We start from the raw sequence: 26,453 nt of genomic DNA, 5'->3' as shown, positions 1-26,453 counted from the left end.
AGTTCTCATCATTTCTCAATAATCACGCTGACTTTGACGATGGGCAATGACAGGCTCCCTCTTTGATTAGGTTTCTGGTCACTGAAGCTACCATTACTCAGGATGCAGACAGATATTATGTCCCCGAGGCTTCAGTCACTAATGAGCTCTTTAGAATATTGTGTCGGTACATGATGACCTTTTGTTTCACTTTCTGATTTTTTGCTCTTGTCTTGACGCTGACGGCCCCAGTAACAGCAGCACTGGAGATACTGGCATAGGGAGAACAAACTGGGATATGATGTGTTGAAGGAAACTTGTAAACCTGTAGAAACTGTATTTGTTTACCAGTGCGGTTTGGTAGCATCCCTTCTTCTCCAAGGATCCCAGGGGCAGGACTGTCCTCCGCCCTGTCCCCATATTCTTCTTCCCCCTCTCCGTCACGTGAGAGAGAGATCACCACATCTCCTGGCTCGTTTTCACTGTCAGTCGTTGCTGTTGTTCCATCTGGATCCACTGACCTTACCATGAACTTGTAATCCAGTCCTGTAACGATATAAAACCGGGAGGATCATGGATGAACACAACGTAAGAGTACAGATAAAACACCTCTGAGTGTCTTTGAGGCCCGTGGATTCTCTGGATTCTCTGTGACACGTCCCACTTAATTGCGGTCTCGTGTTTGTGAATGGCTCCGCTGCTGCTGGCACCATGGAGCGTGTTCCTCCGAGAGAACATAACAGATGGCACAACACACGCTGGTGCCATGCTGCTGCCACAGGAGCGCCACCACAAACAAACCCACACACACACACACACACACACACACACACACACATACACTCACCACACTTATCTGCCACCTCCTGCGTGACTAGCTCCTTCACGTCTTCAGCCTTGACAGAGAAACACAAGGATTGAATTTGAATAACAATGTCTGTATTTGTATAAACATGTGTTGTGTGGGTGTGATTGTGTGTGTTTGTGTTAAACACGTACTGAGAGTCCAGGATCTCCCTTCTCCCCCTTTCCTCCTGTACTCCCAACTATGCCCTATAAGGAAAAAAACACACATTGACACGTATCTTTGGTGCACCCACACAGGGGAAGTTACCCACAAAGAACCCATTCGATTTTGAATAAAGAGAAGGATCCAGCTATTTTTAATCACGTTCATTAATATAGCAACGTAGCATTTTTTGACATTTTCCCAGATTTTAATACACGACAACAGCGAGTGGAAAACAGGCTTCCTGTATTATATGTGTGCAGTTTGTTGAGTGTGTTGATGAATCTCACACTCGGTCCATTTTGTCCCGGTGTCCCCGATGCTCCCCTCTGACACGGCTTCACTTTTCCTCTTCGGCCCCTCTCCCCCTGTTTGACAAAAAAAAAAAAAACAGAGCGCAGAGACAATAAATACAAATCGTAGCTTCGAAATTCTTTACGTACGACACTTCCACGTCAGCGAGAAACAATCCCCAGCAGCTCATCTGATGACGTACGAAAGACCGACCAATTAGGAGCATCCTTCCATTAGAGGTTCCCGTCCCCTCTCTCTCATAACTGGGTCTGGTAATTGCAGCTGAATGGAGCTAATTGAGTAAGATATTACTTGAGAGCTGCAGACGGAAATAAACCTGTGTGTGTGTGTGTGTGTGTGTGTTAATTAATGACACGTCTCTGCTGCAGCACACAGACCACATGCTGCCACTCCACACACAGACGTGGTGATGACTGTAATCAGCCTCGGCTCATACTTCGTGTTCTCCGTGTTCTGTCACACTCTCGTTCTTCTCTCCTTGTGAGTCAGACTTGTTCATCAATGTGACTGTGCGACACAAGCCTGAGTGAGAGATGCACTTCAATTATTATATATATGTTTCTGTACTGATGCCTATTGGGTCTCATCTGTGGTGTAAGTATATGTAGAGTACTATGTCTATAGTAGCTTCTGAATTACCCCCATTGCTTTAATGTTGCTACAACTCAGTGTTGGTTAAAGAAGTGGATATATAGCGACTGCACCATTTAGTTGAATTGCTGATTCATTCCTTCATCAGCTAATGAAAAGGTCTGTGGTAGCCAATGACGTCGGTTGTGTGGTAATAACCTGCTGTATCTCCAGAAAACCAATTATGACTGAATCCTGTGTGTGTTTATTTCCACCTGCATGACTTACTATTAAGAAAAATTATTATGAAATCACAGAATATATGTCTATTCATCTTTAAAGTATATATTAAAAAGTATTTTCTTACATCAATATATTTGGTTGTGCTTTTTTTCTCTTATTTAAAATACATTTTATGGTTGAACTGTAAAATATTAAACCTCGATCACATGTGTTTGTCATTAGGATATCAGTATTAGAAATGTGTTACTTTGGAATATCGTTAACCAAACAGTCTCTGCCCAACAATGCATGATCACTGCAGCATACAGACATCAGTTAATATCATCAGTCAATACATTGAGGCAGTAAGTATACTGTACCTTAGGCCCACCGCCCCCCCGAGGACCTGGGGTCCCTGGTGGCCCCTCATCTCCGGCCCTGCCTGGACTCCCTGCTGAACCCTTAAAACCGGGGAATCCCGAGAACCCTGATACACCCTGAATTCAACGAGAAGAAGAAAAAACACACCCTGGTTCATTTGCACAGTGGAAGATACAAACACGTGAATGAGTTGGTCGATGAAAAGTGATGTTAGTTTACCGACCCTTTCCCCTTTCACTCCTGGTTCACCGTCAGCGCCACTGGTCCCTCCTTGTCCTTTGTCGCCCTGAAGTTGGCCAGGATGGAAACAACAAATATAAAGTAAAGAAATAACAACACTGAACGTGTTTGGGGAAGAGAGGAGGAAAAAGGCTTCACCTTGCGACCCGTGAGTCCATTCAGTCCAGGCATACCAGGGGCGCCGGGAATCCCCATTTCTCCCTGTTTTGCAGAGACACAATGTTCACCGTGTCACAAACATCAAACACATCAATCTTAATAGGTGTGAACAGGTCTAACCTTTTCTCCATTGAGGCCTGGATTCCCGATGCGTCCGGGTAATCCTCTGAAACCCTGGACAAGCAGGTGACACGGCAGAATGTGACGACATAAAATAAACAACGTTCAACTCAATGAACGGGGACAAACAACGACCGTCTCACCTTCTCTCCTTTCTCCCCGTTGGCTCCTGGTAACCCTGCTTCCCCTGAGTCGCCCTGTAACAACAAACAAATCACAGACAGATATTTAATAAGGAAGATTTGAAAATGAAGACGATGGTGTTTGCTCGGATCATTGTCTTCCGCGTACCTGATCACCCTTTTGACCTTGCAGTCCCACATCTCCTTTGTCCCCTTTGGCCCCGTCCACTCCGTGATCCCCGCTGCGACCCTTTCACGCATAAACACCACTGCTTGTGATTCCTCAAATTTAATGCTGTAGAATTTTGCATCCAAATGTTGTAAATTGAAAAAAGGCTGATCTACCATCACTCCGTTGAGTCCTGGCTCTCCTGGATCTCCCTGCAGAAGAGAAGGAAGCGTACTGAAAAGTTTAATGACATAAATAAAATTGCTGGAGTGTCAATGTATTCCAATGACACATCACTGACCTTCTGCCCCACAGGTCCTCGTGCTCCAAACCTTCCCAACGCCCCCTTGGTGCCGGCGTCCCCCTTCAAGCCCTTGTAAAAACAAATCCTTCCATTATAATGATGTATTACAGCTGACGATTATCTGACAGAGACGTCATCATGGCAGGTATCAGTGCCACCGAGCCGCTATCTCGTCATGTCCGAGCTCCCAATGTCTCCACAGGAGGATTCATCTTCTTCAGGTTTTATTACCTTGAATCCAGGAGGTCCGTCTTCGCCCTTTTCTCCTTTGTCGCCATCGAAACCCGGTGGACCTCGCTCACCCTGAAACAAACCAGCTCCTCAGCTCTTCATCCGTCTTTGTAGGTGTTTACTGTGTTTTTTTTTAGATTATTACTTTGTGTGTGTGTTGCAGCTCCATGAAATTAATTCATGGGTCTTGATGAAAAAAGGAATCTGTTTGTGTATTTTGGTGCAACTTGATCGGATTAAAGTTGGGCCTTGTTGGAGGTATGTGCTCAACTGAGTTATAATATTTATTTGAGCATTTGTTACTGATTGAATAAAGTATTCAACCTATAGCATTTGATTGTTTTAGCTTTTCCCCCGTGTATTTAAATATAAAAGTATAGTGCAACGTCTCGTCATCTCACCGGAATTCCTTTGACTCCCTTAAATCCTCGAGGTCCTTGGATTTGAAGCACACTCCCCTGTCGGACGGAAATCAAGAGTGACTTCCTGGTGCAAACAAATGTAAAACCGCACCAAATAATAAAGTAGTTCATGCGGATTCACATGGAAATATATACTTGTAGATTTACAAAGACCTACAACTACGGAGCAACATGAAAACCATCATACCCGCTCTCCTGTGATTCCCGGTAGCCCAGCATCTCCCTGAAAAGAAACAGGAACCTTAAAAAATGACTTTCAACACAGATGAAATCATATCTTGTTTTGCCATGTTGATGCGCAAAGAAAATTGTTTTCCTCCTTCGAGGCATTTTATTACATCCTTTCCATAACAATATAATCTAATTGAATGCGATCCGCCGTTGATAAAATGTAATGAAAGGTTGATTTGACAGGAAGGAGCGTGATAAATAAATCTCGGTGGTGACACTCGAGTCGAGAGGGAAACAAACGCACGTGAAGCCGGACTGACTGACAACTGACATCACTGCTATCGACACGGCCCCGGACCTGGCGGCACTTCAAAATGAATGAGAAACTGCTATCTCTGGAAAATGAAAGGCGTCTGCGAGAGCACCTAGACAGTCAAATGCCGCCGTTGGCCTCTCCTCTCCAGCCTCAGGACACGCTGTCGACGCAAACAACAGTAATAGTGAGTGATTTGTACTTTGTGGACACGCAGGGAGATAGGGCCAGGATGTTCCAGGTTCTCGGAAATAGCAGCACTCTCATGCTACTTTGTGCGCAGTGGTTTCTACAATAATTGGAGAAGAACACTCAGTATCTCGGTGGAACGTACTGGGTGATGAAAGGGGTCAGACGGGTTAAAAGTAGGGACGAGGCCTTTTTCCACTGATGAGAGTCTTCCTGTCCTTCCTGCACCGCCCGGTGGTTGTTATATGTTAAGTTCCTCGGTTTAAAGGTTAAGTATAATGCGACTGAGTTGTAAAATACTGGCGAAACAGGACATTCACAAATAAAAACCCATGTAGCCGGTATTTCATCCATTACGTCAGTTTTAAAATATTCAATAAAACTTCACCCGTTCTCCTTTGCTGCCTCGTAGTCCCTTCGAACCCTTGTGGGAGAAAAAGTTAAAGAAATGATTATTTGTTTTTAGGTGTTGTGCACAAGTGAAGGATTTTACACTTATTTCTATGGGTTTGACTTGTTAGTTGTTTACCATATGTCCCGGTGATCCTTTAACACCCAGAGGACCCATTTCACCCTGAAGGAAAAGAAAATGCATTTACGTTTGATTATATTGCGTTGACCTGGGGACAAAAATATGACACAATCAATGATTTACCTCAACGTTTTTAATTTGTAAGACATTTTATGCAACTGCCAGAGTGGATCCTTAATGATCCTGAACTGTAACACTAACTGTTTCTGTTCAATCTGACACTTAGCTCACCCTTCTGCCTGGGAAACCGGTCAAACCCCTGGCACCCGGTTCTCCTGGACTACTGTCCCCCTGATGAGAGACACAATCAAGAATAAATAAAGTCACCATAAACTTCTTTCTCTCAGAACAGATTAAATGAAAGTAGAAAACTGCTACAAACATAAAACTAAATTCTTATATTAAATTATTGGATCAAACGCAGATGCCACTCAATTATCATACATGCAGTTATTATACCTTTTCTCCTTTTACTCCAGATAAACCAGGCGGACCCTTCATGAGAGAATATGGCAGAAAAAAACATCATTAAGTACAATCTCCAGCCAGTATTCAGATGTGAAAAATAATTCCAACGTAATACAAATGGAGTAGTACACGTCTGGTACTGTTTGTTCTTTCTTACATGAGGGCCAAGTGGTCCTCGAAGTCCAGGAGCTCCAGGTGATCCGTTCTTCCCCCTTTTACCTCGCTCGCCCTGCATCAACACAAAAAAAATGTTCTCTTTCACACCCAGTGACACAACGTTCTCTCGTTCAAATAAAAAATTATACATGATGACGCACGTCTCTGCCCGGCTCCCCTGGATCCCCTGGCGGACCCCTGTGGCCCGGGGAGCCTTGGATGCCTGTGTTACCAAGGATTCCCTGGATGCCCTGAGCACCCGGAGGCCCAGGCTCACCTGGCTCCCCCTGAGGTCCAACGGAAAAATGGAGTGAGAGAGACAAGGCGAGGGAGATAGAGACAAAATGTTTGAAAGACAAACACTCAGGTAAAGGTCACTTGTTTTTGCGCAGCTCTTCTATTACTCTTGAATAATTGCCAATCACACAGAATGAGACGGAAGATAGTGAACTTAATTGAAACAGTGCAGACGTCATAAGCATATCGCTGCTTTATATTTTGTCTGAATGTTTTGAGGACGGACATGTCACCTTGTGTCCCGGAGGACCAGCCTGGCCCTCAGGTCCTCTGTGGCCGGTGCCTGGTTCTCCCTGAACAAACAAAAACAAACCGCCGTCATTCCACCGGACCAGCGCACGTGAAAACATCAGCCATCAAACATTCTTCGTAGTGAGTCGACTTTCACCTTTTGTCCCAATTCACCAATTTCGCCCTGAAAAGTGAGAATAGAAATGTGTCAGAAAGTTAGAACACACCTTAACACATCTCTGCCTAAAGAAATATACAGAAGAGTTTGAAATAAAGAAAAAAATTATTAAATAGGAATAAGCGGCCGTGTGAGCATGTTCAACAAGGGCATTATTAATGTCTGCTTTGATCTACTGTCTGGCAGTCAAACTGAAAATAGAGCAGCGGGGACATCACAAGCGTTGACACTGACAGTTCAAGATGACAGAGGAGAGCCCCCCCCCCCCCCCCACGAGCTCTGATGTCGTTTACTGATGCAACGTGTGTAGGTGTGTGTGTCGGGGGGGGGGGGGGGGGGGATATTTTTATGGCACATTTTGCTCGGGGACTGTCAGTCCTGCTCTGCTATATGTTGGGATGACGTTGGAATGATTTCCACTCAGTGGGATCACATTACGTTTCACAGGAAATTATAAAACGATAAACATGTAGACATGGTCAAAAGATAAGAGCGACCTTTAACCTTTAACCTTTAACCTTAAAGCTACAGACTGCATGAGTAAAAAGCTACGCTCATCATGGTGTAATACTCAGAGTGATGGGAACAGAAACGTGGAGCATTCGACCTCACCACCTTTTCTCATGGTGAGATTTATTTTTGTGTTCAGTCACCTTTGGTCCTGGTTTTCCGTTCTCCCCTGGTTGTCCCTGCACAAGAGTCAAATTTTACTAAAATGAATTCACAACGACAAAGATAAAGGGCTTTATATATAAGTAAATAAAAACAGCTAGATAGTTTAAAGTCTGGGTCTTTAGTTAAATTAGAAATATGTCTTTATATAGTTACATTTATTCTGCTTTGACCTGATTCATTTTCATTGAATGTTAGAATCCTGAGTTGTACTTTGTGTCCTCACCTTCAGGTAGAAATACTCTGGAGGGTACGGGTAAGGCTGTCCAGTCTCCTCACCATAACCTCCTGCTCTCCCCCTCTCCATCTCCTGCCTCCTCCTCTCCCACTCCTCCCTCTCCCTGTCCAGGTCTCTCTCCCCCTCCTCTGTCTCCGTCCCCTCCCTCTCGGCCTCCCTCTCTCTCTCCAGCATCTTCTCCCTCTCCACTTTCTCTTTCTCCCGCTCCTTCTTAGCCTCCCTCTCTCGCTCCATTTTCTCCAGCTCGGCCTCCCTCTCCTTCTCCAGCTCCTCTCGCTCTCGCTCCATCTCCAACCGCTCCCTCTCTCTCTCCCTCTCCAGGTCCTCCTCTCTTTCCCTCTCTCGATCCACATCCTCCTCAGGATCCCAGTCGTAGTCTCCGCTCCTCTCCTCCTCCTCCTCATAAACCGGATCAGGGACGGTTTCGGTTAATCCATCGGGCTCTACTTCTTCCTCTTTTTCCAGCGTCCACTCTTCCCCATCTTCCTCTTTAGTCTCTTTACCTCCTCCACCTTGCATATCTGCATGAACCTCAATCTCTCTTCTCTCCTGCCTCTCTCTCCTGGTGGGTTTGTGAAGATCAGGGTTCTCCTGCTTCCTCTGAGGGATAAAAAAAAAAGTGGCACCATCTTGATATGGATTAACGCTCATGATCTTTATCTGGGTTGTTGATTAAAGTTCAGACTTACATTGAAGCCACGGAAACCTGCAGCTCCAGAGGACGGATGCTGAAATTCAAACAAAAGAGCGACCATGACCATAGGTGCAATTTGATCCACATGTTTGATTTCTTTTTTTAAGAAGAATCATTTACTTTGTGTTCCTCCTTGAACCGATTCCTTCCACCAGGGGCGCCTGGCATTAACACCTGAAATATACAAAAACTATTACTCCTGCTTTTTAAATCACTATTAGTCTGTTTTATGCACACACGCAAACAAAGCAGGTACTTACAGTGAAATCGGGCCAGGGGGCGCCTCTTCTCACCCTCAGCTGAGATTGAGGCACCTGTCGAGTTCCCCCCAAGACGTTCACGAGATCATGTTTAGTGCAACAGTTGTGATGATTTGTGTAGTTTGATGTGTGTGACGGGAAAACAAAACGATAAGAAAGAAAAACACAGACTTGCTTAGACAGTTTGTTTAACGTGTTTTTACTGGAGGATACATGTTTATATTACAGAGAAAGATTTCACCAGTGAAAATAGTGTTTGTTCTGGCTATGAAATATAGTTCTGTTATAATATGCTGAATATTTTGTGGAAATAAAAAAATCAAGCATTTTTCTCCCATATTTCAATAAATAAAGTTTGAGCCGTGTTTTGTTAAAGAGAAATGTTTGTCTTAATAAATACGGAGCTGTGAAGTCAAGGCTGAACTGGTGTTCACACTGAACAAGTTGGAGAATAACAACAATCTCAACACAGTTTCCAGATGTTTATGGTGGTGCCTGGATTTCTAGAGCCTCTAGAAAAAGGCTCGGATACATAGGTTATGGCCGTGGCTTTTTTGGGGGGCGAGTGACGTCGTCGCTGAGTGAAAACCTCGGGTCAGGTTCAGGAGCTCCCCGCCAGCGACACAGTTCAGTTTTATTCACACCCTCCATGCAGTGTGTGATTGACTATGAATGATTAACTCTCTATAGTCAGTGTATAGTCCTGTTTAAAAACAAAATGAGAGAGAAAAGTTGTTTTTAAGTTTTGGTCAGTAAATTCACTCATTATCTAGTTTTCAAAGCATGCTGCTAAAAAAAATGCTCTTTCTCATGCTTCAGATGTTTCCATGTTAAATAGAAAATCATTATAAACTGTGTTGGTTTGTGTCCATTAGCCTTATACAAACACGTGCACCATTTTGCACTGGTGAAATCCTCAGAAAAGAAGAAGAGATCCTGAAATATGATGCCAAGTGCTTTTTTTTCTCGATTTCATCTAAGCCCCCTTTTGTTTATTTATGGGATTTTCTTTATTGTGGGAGAGAGGGAATGAAGACCATCCTTCACTTTGTTCAAGCACTTGTTCATCACCATCCAGGCCCTCTTTAATTAAGAGCATCGCATTCCCACGCATGCAAGATTCAAGCCGTGCAAAGTGAAAATCAGAACTCAGTACCTTGTCTGGTTCTTCTGTCGTGGGGGGAGGCGAAGGCAGAGACGCTTCATCCTGCTCATGATAAATAAAGAGCAGATATATTGAGTACATTACAAATTGACATGACATTTCCAATAAGCATCAATTAGGCGAGGCGTTGCAGTACCTCCTCCAGATCCACCAGGGGTTGAGACGAGGGGTCTGTTGTTGTCTGGGCGGCCTGGAGGGGAAAACAATCAAAAGTGGAGGTTTGAAAATGTGCAGATCTGAATCCATCCAGTTACAGCTCTCCTTTATTTTGCATCCCTATCCTCTCCTTTCTTCTCCTTCCCACCCGACTCAGTCCATTCCCATTCTTTTCCTTTGTCCGACTGTATGTTGACAATTCTCACCTGTCTTATTGTGTCTAGCAGTATTCTAGCATGTAAAGCATAGTTTACTTTCACCTGCTCATCTATCTGTGTGTTTATTGTCTGAACTCCAGATTTAATGTTTGCTTCATCACCTTCTTGGGGGTATTTATATGTTTGGACTTCAAGCTGCTTATATTAAAAAACATGGCACGTGTGTGATGAAAAATGAATCAGAACATTTAAACCCAGTCCGGCTGAAACAGATGTTAGTGGAAATCGGACCTCTCTGTTGTCTCGGCTCTCCTGTAGAGTAGTAGAGTCGTGTGGGGAAAGTTCTTCCTGTTTAAAAAAAAGTTAATTTCGTTACAACTTTGAAACGCTCCCAGCCCCGCGGATGGCACGACGGAACTCTCATGGCAAACCAATTCACTCCCAGTGATTAATTGAGGTGGTGGGCGTGTTATTAATCAACTCTCTGTGTTTTAGTGTGGGCAGGGACATTTTTCAGTCCCCTGAGATGCTGTTGCCATCAAGGCTAAAAGAAAGGTGATAATGAGTTTGACAGGGCTGTTAACAGGAAGGCACCCACAAGGCTACGAATCTGTAACAAGCCCATGTCATAACAATTCTCTTAAATTTTCCCACAGTGCGGGAATTAGTCATTTACAGCCGCCCACCTCATATTCATCATCGTATTCTTCAGCGTTATAAAACTCCTCGTCTTCTTCTTCAACCTGCTCGCCACTTGTCTGTGGACAAAACGGAAACAACAACAATTACACAAAGATATTAAATGGAAAACAAGCGATTATAAAGCAAATTCATTCAGAACTTTCAATATCAAGAGAATAAGACAAATGCATGCTTTTATGTATATCTGGTTAATTCCACTTGTCATGTATTAAAATGTTAATTTGTTATAATTATTTTTTAAAGTGAAAGTGAAGTCTTCCGGGGTTAGTGTGACCCCTTGAAGGACATTTACCAGGCGGTGTCTCTGCCTCTTATGTCGTCCTTTATTTCCTTTGCCCTGGTTAAGAAGTTCACAGTCAGAGAGAGAAAGTAAAACACAAAGATCTCCCATGCGTCAGAGGTTGTTGATCATCAATATGAGTTGATACTGTGTGTTTAAGAAGATATTCAATGAGAGGGGAAGTTAATAAATGTCAAAAATGTCACCTTTAAATAAAGACGTTTAAAAGTTGTGTTCAAGTAAAAAATAAATAAAAAGGTATATATGTATTTATAGGACCACACCGGCAGTTTTTAATTATTAAGCCCATTTAATACAATTTTATATTATTTGTACCATTTTGGCAAATTTCATAGATCAGATTTGCTTTAGATATAGTCTCTAGTTGCTGAATGCACATTAATATAAAGTTTAACTGTGATCCAATGTGCTATAAAATAAAATACCCTTATCTAAGCTCTGTTCCAAGCAGCTCATAGTTGTATTTATCAGTTTTTTGTGTTTTATAAAATTGGCTTTATATATATATAAACAAATAAATTAGTCATAAAACTGAGGTGCGAGACTTTTTTACGAGGTAATACAGAGGACAGAGGGGGTTGTCTCTGAAGGATGTCAAACAAAAGTCTCAAAGTTAATTTTCATGCTGTAGTTAAAACTTGGAAGGGAGTAAGATTGAGCTCAAACATGAAATACTGGCGTGGTCCTGAAATAATATACATGTAAGTTATTAAACACATCGAGGAACATAACTACACTTGTTAAAATAAGTGTTTTATGCTCTATGTTATATCTGAGATGTCTCATGCTCGTTTGGACTGGTGAGGGGGGAACCACGTCAATGACAAAACGAACATTACAACTTTTACCTTCCCACGTTCCCGGTTCTTCTTCTTCTGTCCTGAACTCTTCTTCAGAGAGTCGTCCTGAGTGAGGAGAACTGTCTCCACCACAGTTTCAGTTATTCCTGAAACCGTCTGACATCCACAGATTAATAAAGTTATTTACATATACAGTTTAAATTCCATATTAACTACGATAAATACAAAAGATCAAGTAAAATGATTTGAAACCATATTTAAATATGTTTTTTTCTCCATTGTTTATTATAAAAGATAAAGGACCCACCTCCTGAGCCGCAGTAGAATTATAAGTAGAATTGACTTCAGTTCGATTGATTTTTATTGAAGACACTTTGTCATTGGTTCCATCCACCGTCTTGGTCCATCTGGATCCGTTCAATTTAGTCTCAGTCCTCTCCAGTTCCTGCTTTACGTTCAGAGTTCAGAGGGTCAGTAACAGTGTCGATCTGAACAGTGGGAGGAAACCAGTGTGTGATGTGGTAACTCACGATTGAAGTTGAATCTGGAATCCCTCCGTCCAAACCTGGGTCTTCAGTGACGTCCAAGTCTGACCTCGTCTGGCCAGTGAGGTCAAAGTTCACCGGACTCTGTTGAGGCGACAGAAGCACTTTTGAAATCTCAAGAGTTTATTTCTTCTTGTTTACTCTTTACTCATCTTTCAAAGGCACATTAAAAAACTAAAGCTGCGACAGGTACTGAACTTTTCTTCTCGATATCAATAAACTCTCACACGTGCACTTTCTTTTACGTACGCTGCTCTCGGTGATGACGTTGGACGTGTGAGTGTCGGTTTTTTCCTTAGTGCTCTTGACGGTGCCGAGCACATGAAGCAGCTCCTCGATTCCTTCCTGCAGCAGCCGGTCGATCAAAGCCTTCAGCAAAGGCAGCTGGGGAAAGAGAAGTTTTCATTCAGGAGGGAGAAACTCTGTCAACCTCAAAGTGTGTGTCCGGCGTCGCGCTCTGAACTCACCCGTATGCCGTAGGCTTCAAACATGATTTCAATGTCCTGCAGAAGGAGGCAAAGACTTAATAATGCAAAATGAGGAACGTGTGTCCTCGGAGATGAATCAGTAAAACCTGTATTCACCTTCATCTCTATTGATTTTCCAGGAGCTCCGGCGTCACCCTTTGAAAAAAATGAAAGCACACTAATGTCATTAACATGTCAATACACGTGTATTTAAATGGTTTCATGGATCAGATCTACCTTCTCTCCGTTCAGGCCTTGTCCTCCCTGATCACCCTTGCAGAAAAAAAAGACAAATAAAGTAGAATAGTGATATATCAGTTATTTTACTCTGCTTTTCTATAAACCCCACTGCCACCTTACCTTTGTTCCTGGTGAACCCTAAACATACAGAAGAACAGGAGTCAGACATTGGAACGTGATATCGAGCTCATCACTGAATGATGGGAAATACGACTAACGCAAAGCAACAGGTGAAATGAGGCGAGTTCCTGATGTGTAGAATGTAACATGTTGGGTGTAATAAACTCACCGTAGCTCCTGGAGGACCCATCGGGATGGGAAAGGCTTGGCGGACGTCGTCGGTGGTGGCGCCCTGTGAATGGATCCAAGTAAAAAGATCAGTTAAGTTAAACTCTCAGCTCAAGATGGACTTGTTTTCATTTGTAAAAAAAGAAAGAAAAAGAAATGACTTATGGTAATAATTACCCTCCGGCATTGCAATATTCTGTCACTCTTACTATAGAGAAAGTAGAAACCTGCTTCCTAGTTGATTAAACAAAAAGAAAACGCTGGTGGTTATCTTTACCTCTGGAGTGACAAGCACCTGTCTGCCAGGCAAACCTGGAGGTCCTGGCTCCCCCTTGCTGCCGTCTTTACCCTGAGAAAATACAAAAACACTCAAAGGTGCAACCTCCATTTTTTTTTTTTTTTTTTAATCAAAATCCTGTAAACCACTTACATTTGCCCCTGTGTCTCCCTTATCGCCCTGGAATGGAGAGCAGATTTAACGTGTGCATTCGGAAAATATTTTAATGAATGTTTTTTAATACATGTTTTGATTTTAAGGACCGTTTTGCCGTCATCTCCTTTGCTTCCTTGTTCTCCCTAAGGAAAGAAAATAGATATTCAATTTTAAACACTCGCCCTAAAAATAGCTGAACTGTTAATGAATGTGCACATTGAGCACATTGACAGTAATCCAGCAGTTAAACAGCTCAAAGTGTCAGATGAAAACGTCGCTCACGTGGTTTCCTGGCAGGCCTCGCTTCCCATCGATGCCAGATCTCCCCTGTGGAGCAGTGGAGGTAAAAACAATCCGATTTTTCAGATTCATGTGGGGAAATGAATGACTCATGCTCATCAACAATGGGCTGTATTTTCTACTCACTGGAGTTCCAGGTAAACCAGGCATTCCTGCGATCCCCATTCGGCCCTGGTCTCCTTTTTCTCCTTTCTGCTTGCACACAAACACACACACATCTGTAAAGTCTTTACTGTAATAAATAGTATCATTCAAGGAGAATTGTCCCATTTTAAACAGATTCCCTGTATGAGTTTAATTGAATATAAAGAAACACTGGCTCTCTCACCGGACTCAGCTCGCCCTTCAGTCCCTGGTCCCCCTGCAGTTATAATAAAAAAGCTCATGAATAAGATCTTATATTCACACGGGATGATTTTAATGTGGCACGTAAATAGTTTAACCTTCGCTCCTGGTTTCCCTGGTAAACCATCAAGTCCAACTCTCCCAGAGCCAGCCTGCAAAGAACAACAGTTTCAACAAAACGTTGAATTTACAAATGAATAAATGGAATTCACAAGTAAAATTTGAATGTTTAACAATTGTAAGCCGCGCTGATACAGAAAGAACAATAACAACCCTACACAACAGAAGATGCACGTACCAGAGACGACCCTGGTACTCCTGGTTTGCCTTCTGGACCCTGAGGAGAAAGACAGATATGGAGATAGTGGGATGATTTAAAATTCAAGGGATTTATATATGAAAAGACCCCAAAAAATTAAAACAACCAAATATAATCAGACTGAATGATGGTTTCCTAACTGCTGATGATCTTCTTTATACGGTTAATCATTTAGTCTGTGAGTTTACCTGTTTCTTCTGACCTATAGTTCATTATTTTACTTAAAAAAAGTGCTTCAATAGTTGTATTACTCTGAAGCAGAATAGGATTACACTATTATTGATGGTAGTCATGGTTCGTGTACTTCTGAACTCGTTGTATATTCAGTAGGTTTCTGACACTCACCTGTGATCCAGGTAGACCTGCTTCTCCTCTCAGGCCAGACGGACCCGGCTCTCCTGGTTCACCCTGCAGGAGGAGAGGAGAAGATTTTTTAATTCTATATTTAAGAATTTGAATCAAATTAATTCACATTACTTGTAAATTGTCAACACACCTTAATCACTCTTGTCAATATATTGTTGTCTGCAACAAGCTGCAGGGATGAAATACAAAAAAATCAAACTTGCTAATTGACAGACAAATGAATCTGATTGAGAACAGACACTAATTATCTAAATGTCTCGTGGGAGGGCTGTGTGTTTCTCTTTCAAACATGGCTGAACTGGTGAGAAGCTGTCAGAAAGGATAATAAAGATTTGTTTACTTGTGCTCCCGGAGGTCCAGGTTTCCCCTTTGAGACGCCAAAGAAAGAAGAGCACAAAAAGAAGTGAGAGACGTCACACTGCTAAACACAATGCACATTTACAACACAAAAGAAAACGAGCGTGTGCACTGAGGGGATGACACATGGTTTGTTTAAGTCACGGGAGGATAACAGGTCGTGACGCTGTGAAACGGTGAGCGGCAGAGAAGCATGATCAGAAGGCGATCAACCATCACAAGCAATAAACAACGTGAGAGACGTGAATACAAACATACCTGCTCCCCTTTGTCGCCTCTCTTTCCATCTGTACCCTTCAGAGGAATAAAAGAAAAATAATCAGATATTCAAGATATCATTCAAATCTATTTCAGGGCGTAGGATTATTCTAATGAGCAAATTCAATGAACTTACTGGCAGCCCATCTTTCCCACTATCTCCTTTATGTCCTGGGTCCCCTGGTCGTCCTGGTAGCCCCAGTGGACCCTGATCAACCACGAGAGGACAAATCTTTGAATTAGTGTTCAAAAGAGGACACAGAGTTAAAAGCTTCAGTGAGCAAATGTTTGTGTAACTGAAACATGATTGTCCAGATTGTCTCTCCATTTTGTTTCTATATAATATTTTATCATCATTAAATCAATAAATTAAATATAATTGGAAGATTTCAGGGTATTTTCTAAAATCCCTTGATTAGGCTTTAATATACTGCATTGAAATATTAAAAAGAAAAAAACACTTCAGCTATACCCTGATTCCTCTGTCACCAGGCCCTCCAGGTGGACCTAGTTCACCCTGTGAAGGACAAAATGAATGAATCATTTAAAGTAGAACTTAAATCTGGACATGGCTGTAATTTTACACATAATTGTTTACTCTGCCTAAACCATAAAAAAAATTCACTGATTGATAAATAAAACAAAAGCATTGAGGTAATATATTGACTGTGCCTTAATTCCTTGGTCTCCTTTGGTTCCGGGTTCGCCCTAAAGACAAAGCCGACAGTAACAATCATCAACAATAGGAATATTTATCTATGGAAACATATACAGTACATATCCGAAACAGTGATGTTAATATTCACAGAAACTCTCATGTAAATGTATAAACCCTGTCACGTCATGTTGTAATTCATACGTCGGCCTTTCCTCTGATGTTGTCCATTTCAACAAAACCCTTATAAGAAAATCTGAATTGTGCTGTGTCATACAAGTAATGTTTATTATTACTGTAGCAACCACTCAGGAGTTACTTACATCTTTACCTCTTAATCCTGGTTCTCCAGGATTGCCAGGGAACCCAATATTCCCTTTGTCACCTTTAAAGCCGTCCAATCCCTGGATAAACAATTGGGGTTGTAACTTTAAGAAACTCAGATAAAAACAAGTGTCTAAGTTTTGTAATCTTTACAATAACAAAACACCAATACCAATACTATGTCATTAAAGCTTTAATTGAAGCAGATATGATTTACCTTTGGTCCTGGTCTTCCGGACAAACCAACATTTCCCTATAAATGATAAAAACATACATCTAACAGTCACAGGTGGCCGTTCACTGATTCATTATAAAAGCAACAGACATGTTCAATGAGCGATTTGACTTTGCAGGTGACTCACCCTCTCGCCGTTCTCTCCCTTTGGTCCCTGCTGTCCTGGAATCCCAAAACCAGGACTCCCCTATACACATCAAAACAAACCAGAGCCATTCTGTTTCTCTGCATTTCTTGTATATTTGATGGTTATTTGCTTCAGTGAATGAGAAAGTATTAAATGCAAGTGTCACTATTAACCTTATCTCCTTTGCCTCCTTGTTCCCCTTTGATTCCCTGGGGGCCCGTGAGGCCGACCGGGCCGATGTCTCCCTGACAGACAGAACATATTCACTCACACTCAGAGAAAACCAATCAATGATTCTGGCCATCGGGCGAAGTTAGCGCAACAGTTTCAAAACAAAACTCTCTTCACTTGAAATGGTGCTCTGTGAACTGGGATTAAAGAGGTCCCATCCGACGAAGCGCTCATTCCCACAAAGCTAATGAGAGAAAATCTTAATTGTGTTTGAAAAGCAGACCCAGAGGACTGAGTCTGATGAGCAAGAATACCCCGAACAATTAATTAACAATGTTGCCAGAGAATAAAAAGGAGAATCACTTCCCTCAGGTTGAGCGACTTCGTTTCACCCAGCGAAGATAAATACAGGCCCAAACAACTTGGACAAAATTTAACAAGATGACACAGCAGCCTGGTTGTGTTCAATTAAACCTTTCCGGGAAAAACCTCCAATCTGTAGTCGAGCAGCAACAGGAAACTGCTGAATGATTTTGCAAGTTTTAATCCAACAAATACTTAATGGAAACACAGGCCTGTTTGGATGCTTGCTCCTCAATTGGATATTAAATTAAAAAAAAAATAGCCATAGCCAAGTGGAACATGTGTCACTATAGATATACAGAAAGATGTTTTTGATGAATTAAAGGTTGAAGCAAGCAGGGATATGGAGGTTTGAAAGTCCCATATCACTGTGAACCAATTAAAGTGTGATATGAAGGAAGTGGAGTTACTGTTTGCCACGTTGTCAGTCCACTGTCAAACTCAATTAGACTGTGGTTTCCTCAGAATTTGAGTGTTGAAGTCCGAATGAATGATGACGTTCTGTTACAAAATATATGATCTACTATAGACATATAATTAAGATTTGAAAACAACCTTTAAGAGAATTGGATCTTTGTGGATTAAATAAATCTTCAGAGAAATATCAACATGTGGTGAAGACTCCCACTGGTACACAAATTTAAGCTGAGAAATAAAACTACATTGGGTTACTTACCCTGGCACCTTTCTTTCCAGTTGGCCCAAGTATCTGTTGTGATGGGGATAAAAAATATTTCATTCAGAGTCACGTGCTCCTGTGGAGTTTAAACGGGAGAGATATTTGTCTTACCCCCTTGGCAGGGTCTCCAGGGGCTCCTCTCAGACCCTCGTCTCCTTTTAACCCCATGGGTCCAGTGAATCCCTGGGAAATATAAATAAATCAAGGTAAATGTAAAATATTACTATGATGGCGATGATCTATTATGGCGTCTTACGGCCTGTGAGCTATGATAACTTCTAGAATACACCTATAACATCACCCATCACTCCATCAAGCTGTCTGCTATGCACCAGAACTTAATTTTTTGTTATCTTCAAAGCCGAAATTAATTTTATTTTGAAATAATAAAAACTGTATAACAAAAGACAGGATGCATTATTTTGTGATAATCTCCTCCGAGGGACCATTCTGTCTGAAATTAAAAACCAGGGGAGCGGAAGAAGATGGCCCATTGGCAAAAGACATGCCCACTGAGGTCTGACAAATTCTGGCTCACGGTCATATAATCACAACCATCTCTGATAGAACCTAATCTGGAGAACTTGAATAAAATGGCTCCCTCGTTTGTTCATTTATTAATCTAACCGTCTGTTTGGAGACGTTAGGAAACAGTTATTAAATAGTGTCTCAAGATGGTCTCGGATAAATATGCCCCACCTGCGTCAGGCTCTTAGCAATCACAGGAGAAAGTGGATTTTTAATATGCTCGGGGGGGGTTTGTGGGAGAAAGTATGATGATATTGGTTTAATAGGAGTTTCTGATGAATTCTAACAAGGTCATGTGTATATAGACACATCTATTTCCATTTTCGTAGGAAGTATTGTATCTCACTGTGGGTCCTTGTGGTCCGATTGGTCCAATCACTCCTTGATCTCCCTAGAAAGAATATCAAACATGTGTGTGTTATTCAAATATCTATTGGACAATTCAAATAGAAATCTTTCACTGATAGTCGTATTAATTTTAATGACGTCAATATTCTCAGTCTGGAGGACGAGCGGACGTGTTGAATGAACTCACCTTGTCTCCCTGCTCCCCCTTGTATCCCTTCTTTCCCTGCAGGTACAAAATAAATCACTGGCTCTTAATCCTTTCATCACAATATGAACACCTCATTTAAATAGGTGCGATTTCACCTCATTAGCTGAAGCAGGAGTGAATTAATATGCATTTCAGGGTGTAGCATGCAGAAACTCGGAGCTATAGCTATTGAGCTGTCTATTGAGCCGAGATAATGGTGCACACCCGAGGTCCGATGATTCCCTGGATGCCTTGTTCTCCAAGGTCGCCCTAAAAAGATGAATTGTATAATATCATTACTATTCTGCAAATATGTTATATTCAGTAAACTTTATGTTGGAATTTATTTTTCATACCTTTGGGCCGACTGCTCCCGTGAAGCCAATATTTCCCTGCAAAAGAGAAAAGTTCATCTGGTGAAACTGAAATGATAATTTGACATGAAAGTTTCTGTAATTGAATACAACAAGCTTTTAGTGTTTAATAGGTCGGGTAGCGACAAGTATAAACAACCTTATTCTCCCTTTAAAGTTCTAAACCCGCAAATTCCAAGAACTAACTCATTATGTTATTCTGTCTTTAAGCTGCTGTACCTTCTCTCCCTTCTCTCCACGAGGACCTTGGATACCTTGTATACCAATTCCTTCGTCACCCTGCAAAAGATTATACATGTATTAGATCAGATATTCAGTTGGTTTGATGCTCTGTGTTTTATTTTCAATCTAAAAGGTAAAATGCAAAAGATACCTTCACTCCTTTCTGACCTGGTAATCCTGGAATCCCATCTATACCGATGGGACCAGGCAAACCTGCAGCACCCTACAGTGTGAGTCATGATTTGTTTTAGGGAGATGAAGAAGAGAGATATGAACGAATAATCTCTTATTTTGTTTTTGTCGTTATGCTTTGTGCTTTGGCTCCAGCGACAGTTTGATCAACTCTGCACTTACATCTTTTCCTGGATCTCCTTTGTCTCCTGTCCCGCCCGGTTTCCCACGTAAAGCCTTTGAGAAATAATGAAAAGTATTATCAATGAAACGGTGGATGTTATATAAATAAACATTGGATTCTGAGGATTTTAAGAAAATAGGTCAATTTGAATGGAGGATTTATTTATTAAATTAAATTAAAGTCAGCTTAAGCCCTCATACTTACTTTAGCGCCTGGCTCTCCAGGATCTCCCTAAACAACACAAACAGTATGACACACATTATTGTTCTGTTCTTCTCATGCAAATACACAGGCCTTATAAAACAATACAATATGAAAAGAGTGAAAGTCACCTTGACAGAGATTCCAGGTGACCCTTTAGGTCCTGGCTGACCGGGCAGGCCTGGGGCCCCATTGACTCCTGATACACCAGGAGGCCCCTGAGGTCCCTGTAATGTGCAGTGAATAATGTTTAATCTGTCCAAAGACACACACTTGAAAATCTCCCAGTGGGTTGAACACTCACTGAAGATCCCGGCTCCCCTTTCCGTCCAGGGACGTAGTTTGCATCCGCGCCAGCTATAACGTATCCGGGCTCTCCCTGTGTCCAACCATAGAGAAAAGTCTTTACTCACAGAAGGGGAAAACAATCTGTTCTTTGCAACTGGGCCCTCAACAGGAAATCTTTCAACAGGAACATGAATGGCTTAAGTTATTAGACCTACTCTCTCTCCTCTTTGTCCTTTTAAACCAGCTGGTCCAGGAGGACCCTGCCATGGAAAGAAATGGAACAGGTCATCAAATTAAACAAATGCAAATAAAAGACACTGAGAATAATTCAGGATTAGGTTCGATCGGGACGTTGCGAAATTCTTCTCAAGGTGACCTATTCCTTAAATTTAGGTGAATTCATGTATCTTCTTAAGCATTTCCATTTTGATGGTCGACAAAAGGTTCTTAGGTACATTCTAAAATATGATATCAAGGTAAGCTAAAGCAAATGTCATCACTCACCAGGTCACCTGGAACGCCAGGGGAGCCCTGAAAAACAAACGAAAACAAATGTCATTCTCAGAATCAAATACATGTGAAATAAAATTTCTTTCTGGATTCAGTTACCCGCTGGCCGGCAGAACCTGGGGGTCCAGTTCTCCCTGGTCGCCCAGGCAACCCAGGAACACCATCTGTTCCTGCTGGTCCCTGTCAAATCAAAACATGATGTTAATAATACAGACAAACAGTAAAGACACAGTGACCCACAAAACATCTGCAGGGTTATTAGATTGGACTCAGTAATTGTTCGATAATAGTAATTGGGTATACTTGACCAATGAATTAGAGGATGAATGAAGAAACAGGAGTATTGGTGGAGTGATTCGGATGTTTTGTGTCTGTGTGTGTCTGTCTGTGTGTGTCTGTGTCTGTGTGTGTCTGTCTTCCTACCTTCTCTCCCATCTCTCCTTTGGAAGAAGTGAAAGGATCGTACTGTCCAGGGCTTTGCCTGAATTTCTACCAATAGAAAACAGACCATTGGTTAAAAAACGTTAAATCAATAATAAGGGGATTTGGATTCATTATTACTAAATTATAGTCATTCTGCAAAAAAGAAAAAACTTAAAAATACCTACCAGACCTCCGAGACCCAAACCGCTCCCCTGAGAGACGGAGCAAGGTGACACAAAATTACTCTCTGTGCTTTAACATCAAATATATTTAATCTTTAACATGTTCAATTAACTCACCGATTCCCCTTTCTGGCCCTGGAAATAAACCCAAATGAATAAAAGGATTAACGGCCAATTATCAATGAAGGTTAAACCAGGATGCAGATAAATGAAATTATAAGAATATATATGTCTGGGATTCTATTCATTAAGTACCAACCTTCACACACTGGGAGGGGCAGGGACCCTGAGGTTTGACCATCTCCTCTGGGTTTTCAGTCGGGGTGTCCAGCTGAGCAGACTGACGATGGGAAACAAAGGGGAAGGGATTCAATTATGTATCGGCCATTAATTAAAGACCACAGTGGCGGCGAGCTGTGTTTAATGGAGGCGCCTCGATGTCAGCTGCAGTCACACCACGCGCTGCTCGCACGTCAAAACTGGCCGAGTGATTCCTCCCGCTGAGTCTTTGTGTGGGAATTAAAACACTGATTGCTTTTTACATGTATGTAATAACATGGTGACTATGCATGGGTACACAGCCGCAGAGGGGGTGTGGCGGACCTCAAACTGCTCTTATTAACATGTACAAAGTCATGTTCAATCATCTAAAGCGGATAAAAGTACAAGGTGTCGACTCTGACTGAACAAAATGGTGAAAATCATGAGCCAGCTCTTTTCCCTTGTCTCCCTTGTTACCTCATCGTGCAGTTTGAACTCGGACAGGAGCTCCTCACTGCAGATGGTTTTGATAAACTCCCGCTCGATGGAAGGAAAGTCGTCAAACGTCGGCGAGTAGAAAATGTTCTTGTAGCTGGTGGGAGCTGCGATTTTGATCAGCTCGTCCATGTCTGCGTTGGAAACTCCCACCGCCAGGACGCTGACGCCTGCAGAGAGAGAGACACGTTCGAGACGAGCCAGAGAGGACATGGATGAGCATCTACACACCAGACACACGTTAAGGGGCCGGAGGACGACGCTGACTGACCGAGAGCGCGGGCAAATCTGGAGGGAGGCAGCACATCGTCCTGGGCTCTGCCGTCTGTGATCAGGACCAGAACATGAGCCGCATCCGGCCTCATCCCCAGAGGCTCCAGGAAGAGCTCCTGCAGGACGTAGCTGATGCCTTTGCCTGGGGACAAGCAAAGGAAGAGCTGAAATGATGACTTGATTAATCAATTAGTCTATTTATTATATTAAGAATTACATTTATGTTTTAAATTTGTCAAAAATGCTCTGTGTTCAGTTTCTCTAAAGTTTGGTTTCGCTGCTTTTTCTCCGTTTTTGTTTCTATAAACTAAATATATTTGGGGTTTCAAACAAATGTTCATACAAAACAAGAATTGGAATTATGGACAAAACAATTGATTTATTAAGTACTATATGTTTTAATGAATGTTGGCAGACTACATTCACAAGTTTTTATAGCAATTTAACTTTTTGTTAACTAGTCGGAGTCTCGAACATGGTGGATTAAAGAATCCTTTCTTCTGAAGTTGATCATGTTCATTGATGTTATTCAGACATTTCTATGATCCTTACTGATAAGAGACGATTATATGTAACATGGTGCTTTTACTTTAACATGTCATTTACTCCCAAAGATTATTATGTCTGAAACTTCACGTCAGGAGCCTCAGTTAAGGTCAAAAAGTAACGATTTCGATTCACCAGTAAGATGATCAGTCGAGGCCGTGACGTGAACCGTCTGCCCCCTGCAGTGAGGTGCACACGTGTGAGCGTGAACATCACTCACCCGTCTTGGTGTTGCCTCCTCCGTACCGCAGTTCCCTGAGCGCCCGGAGCGCAGAGTTTCTATCTTTGAAGGCGTTCAGGCCGAATTCGATTCGAGGCTCGTCGCTGTAATGAACCACAGCGATCTGCGAGGAGAGAGAGGGAGAAGAATCCACATCGTCATCATCCCAGCAGGGAGTTAAAGGTGAGAGGTAGGACAGTTTAAACTGTGGGTTCATTTGAGACTTGGATAACAACCTTCTGCCCAGTTTTTTCACAATGAGATCAGACTTTCAAAGGTAATTTACTCAATACCTGCCCATTTTTGGTCTGTGCTCAGGATCATCCCCTGAAATAGCATCCACCGTACCAGCAACCAACACCTTACAATCAGCCTCTTTGTTCTGATCCCATCACCCTCCTACTCCTGTACTTACTACTTTATTAAACCCTTTAAAACTTCTATTTCTGTGTGTGTCTGCCTCCTGGTTCATGCTCTTGAGGTCCAGCTATTACCTGAAACCTAACATTAGCCTCATCACAGGACGTGCAGCGTTTGGCCTTTTCTGTCCTTTCCACCAGAGGTTTAAATGAGACGATGCCAGTTTGGTGAGAGAAATGCACGTCGTGTTCCTGCCGACGGAACTGGTGCGCACAGTCGACTCACCGGTTAAGTTTGCAGGCGTCTATTATCGTGTGAAAATCACTGTAATCTGTTCCCGTTTGTAATTTGTCCTGACACTCTTAAAAAAAACAGACAAGGGCCAAAGATAGCAAAGTATAAACCCAAGAGAATACAAATGAGAAAGCTTTTCACTGAGACTGACCTGTGTCCCCTCTGGACCAACCACGGGGAAGTAGGTGGTCACACGGAATATGAAGTCCTTCATCTTGATGAAGTTGTTAGCCCCGATGCTGGAGGACTCGTCCACTAGGAAAACTATGTCTGCTTTGCTCTTGCCACACGCTGAAAAAAAACACACAACACAGGAGGATTTAAGTAGAAACCTTAATCTCACATATTGTACTTGGTTATAAATTAATATATCCACTGCTGGGATCACAGGCCTCAGGTCCTGTGTTTAACTACCTGGTTGTGATGGAGCTGTTGTCTCAGTACTGACTGTGGTTAATTGAACGGGTTTGGCCTCAGTGACTCTTTGCCGAGCTGGAGACTTCGTGGCGGTTATTTTTTTTTTAGTGGGCGGCACAGCGATGGGTTGCCGGGTCGTCCTGCCGGGCTTCTGACTGCCGGTGGCGGCCTGTGAGGCAGGCGTGATGCGGGGGTGATGGGGAGCTGCCGTGGCGGCCACTGACTGGACCGTCACCACTGGAGGATCCGGTCCCACTAAGAAGTAAAATAAATAAAGTTATTCAGGGTCTCTGGAGGGAAAGAGTCAGTGCTGCAGCAGCAAATTATACAGCACAAGAAAATAAAGAACTCTAACAAGTAAATCCATTCTGAGTTACACAGGGAATTGTGTGTTTAAAACTTTTAAAGCAAGTCCTTCATTTCTAAATTTGTGTATAAAGACTGTTACATGTTCAAATGAGGAAGTACGAAGGATATCACAAATACATTAAGAGTATTCATATCCTGTAGAATCAGTAAGAATGTTGTAGGGATTAGAAAAGTGCTGTCTTACATATCCTTTGATACACGGTGCTGATAGGCCCCTCCACTTCCCCGTACAGAGGTCTGATGGTGAAAATGTAAGTTCGGCCGTAGAGGAGGTCGTTGATCTTGAGCGAGGAGAAACCAGGGCCCAGCCTCTCGGATTTGGTCTCCAACACTTGAAAGACACAGGAACACAACACAAAGATTATTTAGAAAACTGTGTTGGATGATCATTTTCAAATCAAAGTGTTAAACCATGGGTCAATGGGAATGGACAAATTATGATATGATTTATGACATTTATCAAGAAATGTAATGGATTAGGAAGTTCTGTTTATTTTGTAACAGGAAATGTGAGCCTGTAAAAACTCTGGATACGCGACAAGACGTGAATATTGTTGTTTCTGCATGTTTTTCGTCATCTCTCCCTTTTCCCCACAAGTGTGATTAGGCCCAGACTCAATACACATTCCAATAAAATGCGTCATGCTGCTTCCACTTCAGACCCTGAGGGACCAGTCATCTCATTCTGTGCCTGGGATTCATCCAAATTTATATTGGTTTTAAAACCGACGCCACTTTAAACAAAAATAGCGATGATGACAGGGCTCAACACTCAACGCAATAACACTGACCTGAGATGTGCCTCCAGGAGAGAAGGTAGCCTGAGGCGCCGGCGACTCGAGTCCAGTTCAGAACGGTGCTGCGGTCTGTCGTGTTCAGAGCAGCGAAGCCATTCACTTTGGGAAGATCCACTGAAACACACGTATAAAACACATTCATAATCAAACAACAACACAATTGAACGGCCACATTCGACTCACTAACACCTTTCCTAAAAACACTATTGTTAATTATTAGTTTATAAACCAATATTAAAAATTAACATTTTTCTCCCTTGATAACATTTCAAATTTTTCAACTCTGAATATCAGCATATTCAGGAAACAATTACAATTCTGAAAACATATTTTTTATTACAACCGCAAATAAAGAAAAGAGAAGCTGAATAAATAATGATAGTTTTGTATCTCCCTCAAAACTCGAG

The 26,453-nt window shown here is 42.1% G+C and overlaps 1 protein-coding gene across 1 annotated transcript in view; it reads right to left on the bottom strand.

Moving 5' to 3' along the window:
• The window catches only part of col7a1l (collagen type VII alpha 1-like), a 41,217-nt gene that overhangs the window by 1,830 nt on the left and 12,934 nt on the right, over nt 1-26,453 (bottom strand). Inside the window, 88 exon segments of the mRNA XM_062383377.1 lie at nt 328-525; nt 827-875; nt 979-1,032; nt 1,279-1,356; nt 2,476-2,592; nt 2,700-2,762; nt 2,855-2,917; nt 2,996-3,049; nt 3,139-3,192; nt 3,287-3,367; nt 3,463-3,498; nt 3,588-3,659; nt 3,822-3,893; nt 4,223-4,279; nt 4,431-4,466; nt 5,305-5,340; nt 5,446-5,490; nt 5,680-5,739; nt 5,908-5,943; nt 6,074-6,145; nt 6,234-6,359; nt 6,603-6,662; nt 6,758-6,784; nt 7,432-7,467; nt 7,677-7,820; nt 7,905-8,288; nt 8,378-8,416; nt 8,503-8,556; nt 8,643-8,696; nt 9,799-9,849; nt 9,944-9,997; nt 10,413-10,469; nt 10,808-10,879; nt 11,116-11,160; nt 11,973-12,080; nt 12,232-12,420; nt 12,422-12,553; nt 12,719-12,853; nt 12,937-12,972; nt 13,054-13,092; nt 13,174-13,209; nt 13,297-13,314; nt 13,466-13,528; nt 13,742-13,813; nt 13,895-13,921; nt 14,005-14,040; nt 14,180-14,224; nt 14,324-14,389; nt 14,526-14,558; nt 14,641-14,694; nt 14,841-14,879; nt 15,207-15,269; nt 15,358-15,396; nt 15,568-15,594; nt 15,843-15,878; nt 15,979-16,050; nt 16,315-16,359; nt 16,515-16,550; nt 16,821-16,901; nt 17,039-17,074; nt 17,184-17,243; nt 17,357-17,428; nt 18,394-18,426; nt 18,508-18,579; nt 19,271-19,315; nt 19,460-19,495; nt 19,685-19,729; nt 19,816-19,851; nt 20,053-20,112; nt 20,207-20,278; nt 20,410-20,463; nt 20,615-20,641; nt 20,743-20,838; nt 20,916-20,990; nt 21,115-21,159; nt 21,404-21,430; nt 21,509-21,589; nt 21,833-21,898; nt 22,018-22,044; nt 22,132-22,149; nt 22,274-22,354; nt 22,753-22,940; nt 23,042-23,185; nt 23,810-23,933; nt 24,615-24,754; nt 24,878-25,135; nt 25,434-25,580; nt 26,041-26,160. Coding sequence (XP_062239361.1) covers nt 328-525; nt 827-875; nt 979-1,032; nt 1,279-1,356; nt 2,476-2,592; nt 2,700-2,762; nt 2,855-2,917; nt 2,996-3,049; nt 3,139-3,192; nt 3,287-3,367; nt 3,463-3,498; nt 3,588-3,659; nt 3,822-3,893; nt 4,223-4,279; nt 4,431-4,466; nt 5,305-5,340; nt 5,446-5,490; nt 5,680-5,739; nt 5,908-5,943; nt 6,074-6,145; nt 6,234-6,359; nt 6,603-6,662; nt 6,758-6,784; nt 7,432-7,467; nt 7,677-7,820; nt 7,905-8,288; nt 8,378-8,416; nt 8,503-8,556; nt 8,643-8,696; nt 9,799-9,849; nt 9,944-9,997; nt 10,413-10,469; nt 10,808-10,879; nt 11,116-11,160; nt 11,973-12,080; nt 12,232-12,420; nt 12,422-12,553; nt 12,719-12,853; nt 12,937-12,972; nt 13,054-13,092; nt 13,174-13,209; nt 13,297-13,314; nt 13,466-13,528; nt 13,742-13,813; nt 13,895-13,921; nt 14,005-14,040; nt 14,180-14,224; nt 14,324-14,389; nt 14,526-14,558; nt 14,641-14,694; nt 14,841-14,879; nt 15,207-15,269; nt 15,358-15,396; nt 15,568-15,594; nt 15,843-15,878; nt 15,979-16,050; nt 16,315-16,359; nt 16,515-16,550; nt 16,821-16,901; nt 17,039-17,074; nt 17,184-17,243; nt 17,357-17,428; nt 18,394-18,426; nt 18,508-18,579; nt 19,271-19,315; nt 19,460-19,495; nt 19,685-19,729; nt 19,816-19,851; nt 20,053-20,112; nt 20,207-20,278; nt 20,410-20,463; nt 20,615-20,641; nt 20,743-20,838; nt 20,916-20,990; nt 21,115-21,159; nt 21,404-21,430; nt 21,509-21,589; nt 21,833-21,898; nt 22,018-22,044; nt 22,132-22,149; nt 22,274-22,354; nt 22,753-22,940; nt 23,042-23,185; nt 23,810-23,933; nt 24,615-24,754; nt 24,878-25,135; nt 25,434-25,580; nt 26,041-26,160 — 6,348 coding nt within the window.

Source organism: Platichthys flesus, chromosome 23 (genome assembly GCF_949316205.1).
Source record: "Platichthys flesus chromosome 23, fPlaFle2.1, whole genome shotgun sequence".
Taxonomy (NCBI): Eukaryota; Metazoa; Chordata; class Actinopteri; order Pleuronectiformes; family Pleuronectidae; genus Platichthys; species Platichthys flesus.
The sequence above is the reverse complement of the archived record's forward strand: the minus strand, read 5'-3'. Positions and strand labels throughout refer to the sequence as shown.